General features: G+C 40.5%; 1 protein-coding gene across 1 annotated transcript in view; it reads left to right on the top strand.

Annotated features, from left to right (window-relative positions):
• The window catches only part of LOC109291348 (macrophage mannose receptor 1-like), a 6,054-nt gene extending 2,218 nt beyond the window's left edge, over positions 1-3,836 (top strand). Inside the window, exons 2-4 of the mRNA XM_019508327.1 lie at positions 1,181-1,222; positions 1,594-1,623; positions 2,583-3,836. Coding sequence (XP_019363872.1) covers positions 1,181-1,222; positions 1,594-1,623; positions 2,583-2,740 — 230 coding nt within the window. The 3' untranslated portion in view covers positions 2,741-3,836. The remainder of the gene's footprint in view (positions 1-1,180; positions 1,223-1,593; positions 1,624-2,582) is intronic.
• The last annotated feature ends 222 nt before the right edge of the window (positions 3,837-4,058 follow it).

Here is a 4,058-nt window from a genome sequence, read left to right as displayed (position 1 = left end):
GAGGTGGTGCAGGCTCCCACCCTGGGGGTTTTTAAGAGGAGGTTGGATGACCACCTTACTGGGGTCATTTGACCCCAGTGCTCTTCCTGCCATGGCAGGGGGGCGGACTAGATGATCTGCTCAGGTCCCTTCCGACCCTAGAAACTATGAAACTATGAACCTATAAGTCCCTTCTCCTGGGTATCACAAGCAAGGAACTATCCCTTATTTATCACCCAACTGAAGCCACAGTTCTCCTGCCTGAGTGTGTTTTCTGAATGTGTTTTTAACATTATCTCAGTAGTTATGAGTAAACAAAACTGTAGTAGACTTTTTTCAGGTGGAATGAAGGAAAGCCTTCAAAAATGAGAAGTGTGTTAGAATGTATCATCTGGATAGTGAAAATTAGGGCTGTGCGAAGCTTCAGTAGCCAATTCCATTTGGAGGAGATTTGGTCTGATTCGGGGACCAAATCTTCAAACCTGAATCAAATCTGGAGACACAATTAAAAACTTTGAATCAATGCAGAAAAGATTTTGAGATCCAGCCATAGACGTAAACAAGCAACTGATAGCTGCCTCCAGCTTGTAAGTCTGTTGGGGAAGGGTGAGGGAGGGATTGGGCCTGGGGCTGAGGAGAGCTGCCCAGTCAGGGTGGGGGGGCATGTTACTCGGGGAGTGGGGTGGAGGAGGCATGGGATGCAGGTGCAGCAGTGCTTGGAGTGGAGCCTCTGCCCTGCTGCTGCTTGCCCAGCCAGCTGAAGCAGCGCTGAATCTTTCGGATATGATTTGGATGAATCAAGTCAGGACAGTGTTTCAGATCTTCAGATCCAAATCACGGTCCTCCAAATCACTGTCTTCCAAATCAGCCGAATCCAAATCCAAAGTGAATACTTGCTGCTTCACACAGGCCTAGTAGAAATCATGTTTTCAGAAAGTGCCTATATATTTCTAAGTACCAGAGCCTGATACGGGAAATACTGGAAAACCTGCAAGAACCTGATTCCCTGCCAGATATCTTGTTTGAAAATATTCACATGCTTATCAGAATTAGCCATTTAGAAATTCATGCATTCTCAGTCGCATCTTATGCAATGGCATAAAAAACATGAAGAATGTAGAAGAAGGGGCTTTCAGGATTTTATGGTAAATCTACTTGAGAGCATGCAGCATAAATATTTTACTTGTTTTCTTTTTGAGAGTTATTGATGCTGGACTTACTGAAAAACAACCAAAGAATAAAGGTAGGATTTATTTCCTTCAAAGAAAATTAAGGCAATTCCTAAATAGAATAAAAACATAATTATTTAGAATGAGTTTTGGGACAGTATAATTATTTTAAAAGCATTCCTTGAATAATAAAAACAATATCCTTATTTTTATATAAATGCAGAAAAATGATTTAATATGAAGTTAAATTGGTTTAATATAACCTTTTATTTTTCCTTTTTTGTTTCTGTTAGCAAAATATCTCTATGGATTTAAAACATTTATGTTTAACATGCTTCCTGTAGAATTATGCTTACAGATATCACTTTGGTTTAGAGATATCACTATCAGAATATTGCTATCTCTAATATCATCCACAAGTATAGCAGTTTCTGTGTATTTGCAGGAGAAAAAATGGATAAAGGTGTTCTTACATCTTCCTGTCACGGAAAAATCTTAAGTTATGGGTGCTGACAACACAGAAGAGTCAAAAGCTAGCATGCGCACTTTAGTCTTTGAGTGGAAAATTCCAAGGCTCACCCAGCACGTGCCCCCTGGGTGACCTGAGGGCCTGTCAATCAAGCGTGACCTACTTTTCCACCATGCGCATGCTCAGTTAGATACAAAGCTCAGTCAGACGCATGCTCAGTTCTCTGACTGCCTGACGTAATCAGACCAGAAAATTCTGTGAGGGGAGCGTTCCAATTGGCTACTAAATTCTTATAAAAGGTTAAGGAGCCCCTCCCTCGGGGAGAGACCCGCTGAACTGAGGACAGAGGCTGGCTGTCAGGGTCTGTCCCTCAGTTAGGCTCTGCGGCCTATCGGTCTCCTCCTATAGCGATTTTCCGATCCGTTCCTATTGATTTTCTGGCGTTCGATCTACCTGGCACCGGCTACGACTACGATTTCTGATACTGATTAATGGACTCTCAAACCGAACTTACCTTGATTCCACGGCTTCCAACCTCGGCCCTCATCCTCGACCATCCGTCCGTCCCATCGTTCCGGCATCGACCTCGGCACTGTTTTCCATTGACTTTGGCATCTCTTGCAGCCTGCTTTCGTCCACGTTGGACTTTGTTTTGTTACAGTTCCCTTGTTTATCTGTCCTGTTTATGAGCCGTTGACCAACCCTGGGACTATTAGGTTGAGCAGCCGCCCCTAGCCCTCCGGGGTTAGAAAGCAAGGGCTCACCTAAGAACCCCATGGGCCAAAGGACCCCTTTGTTGTTTACACTGTAACCGAAGAACTTGCCTACGCCATCAAAGCGTAAGTTAAATAAACCCCTTTAGTTGGAACCATAAGCTTGTGTGCCACTCAGACTCAACCGCCGCTAATCCCACCTGTTCGTATACCCTCGGCCCACCGTGACCGGTCCGGTTATCCACGACCACACTTCCACCAGCATCCATTGGTTCGCAGGTGTTCTGGTCCTTATTCTAGTAGGAACTGGATGTGCAATATGTTTCTACTTCAAGAAAAAAAGGCAAAAACAACAAGCTATTGCAACTGAAATGAGTAACATACAAGGACATGTGGATTACCATGAGTGAGGTGAACACAGTCATTCACAGTGAAAAAAAATGACTGGATAATATATGACAAATGTTAATAAAATTAAAGCAACTGGAAGAAATTAAATCATAGACCAGCATTACTTTCTGTTACCAACTTAGTAATATTTTTATTGTATGTATGTATGTTTGCAAGGTATACACAATATAATGGATACTGATTATTCATTTTATAGTTGTGCAACACTTCTAAGAGTCAGTTAAATTAAAATATATAGTGTAAGCTATTTATGAAGTAGGCAAATGCATAGTATTTAACTATTTAAAACACAGCATTCACTAACATTCCAGATTTTACAGAGGTCTGAGCTGCTATCACTCAGGAAGGGCATTCTGGTTATGCAAATCGTGAGAATTTGCCCTGAAAAGTATCCATCCAGCTCCACTCCAGAGATCTTAACACAGTTTTACAGCCAGGGCTGCATGTAATCTCTGCATTTAAAAGATTATGGGGGAAATGTTTGCCCCAGTGAACTCAGTGGGAAAACTGCCATGGATTCCAGTTACTTAAGATTTTATCCTGCTTATCTGTTTCAGTCAGAATAACCTTGGGAGAGCTATATCCATATGTTGATAAAATTCAATAGAAAAAGATTTATAGATTTTTCAGTATATCAGTTCAGAACTACAGTGTGTCTGTAATGTGTAGAGACAGAACATTAAAAAAATTCCAGCTTCACAATTTTAGATTTACAGAAATCTGATGATAAAAACATAGAACTTCTGTCCCTTGTCAGTTACAAAATTTACATTTGGCTTAATATATTGGTAAGAAGAACAGTTTCCTTTCTTTTGTGCTATCAACTTCAGTTTCATTAACTAAATAACACTGGAAATTTTTCTACAGTCTTCTATTTTTTTATAATATTCTGCAAATACAAATATTTTCCTATAAAATTCAAATCAGCAGTAAAAATAAGTTAAGAAAGTGATGTGTTCTTTACACAATCCTATTTAAGTAATGATGAATTAAATGGACTTTTTTGTGATCTAGCTAAGCATTTATTTGTGGCTATGACCTGGCTTTGGCTTCTAGCTTTCTAAATTAGAGAAATAAAAGAGATATAAAATGATACTTAAATGAAGTCCTTTTTCATTTTTGTTTCAATTTAATTTGGTTGCATATTTCATTACAGACCTTTCCAAATATGTCTATACCACTCTGACTGCCATATGATACATCTGTAGAACCAAACCCAGTGACCCATCTACATTAAAAACCCTTGACTTGCTCCCCACAGGCAGTCTAGCCCCCCCCCCCCCCCATCCCCCCCCCACCCCCACAACCCAAGGCTGG

The sequence above is a fragment of the Gavialis gangeticus genome, unplaced genomic scaffold (assembly GCF_001723915.1).
Source record: "Gavialis gangeticus isolate Ggan-Ray unplaced genomic scaffold, GavGan_comp1, whole genome shotgun sequence".
In the NCBI taxonomy this organism is placed as follows: Eukaryota; Metazoa; Chordata; order Crocodylia; family Gavialidae; genus Gavialis; species Gavialis gangeticus.
Note: the sequence above shows the minus strand (reverse complement) of the source record. Positions and strands in the feature narration are given on the sequence as shown.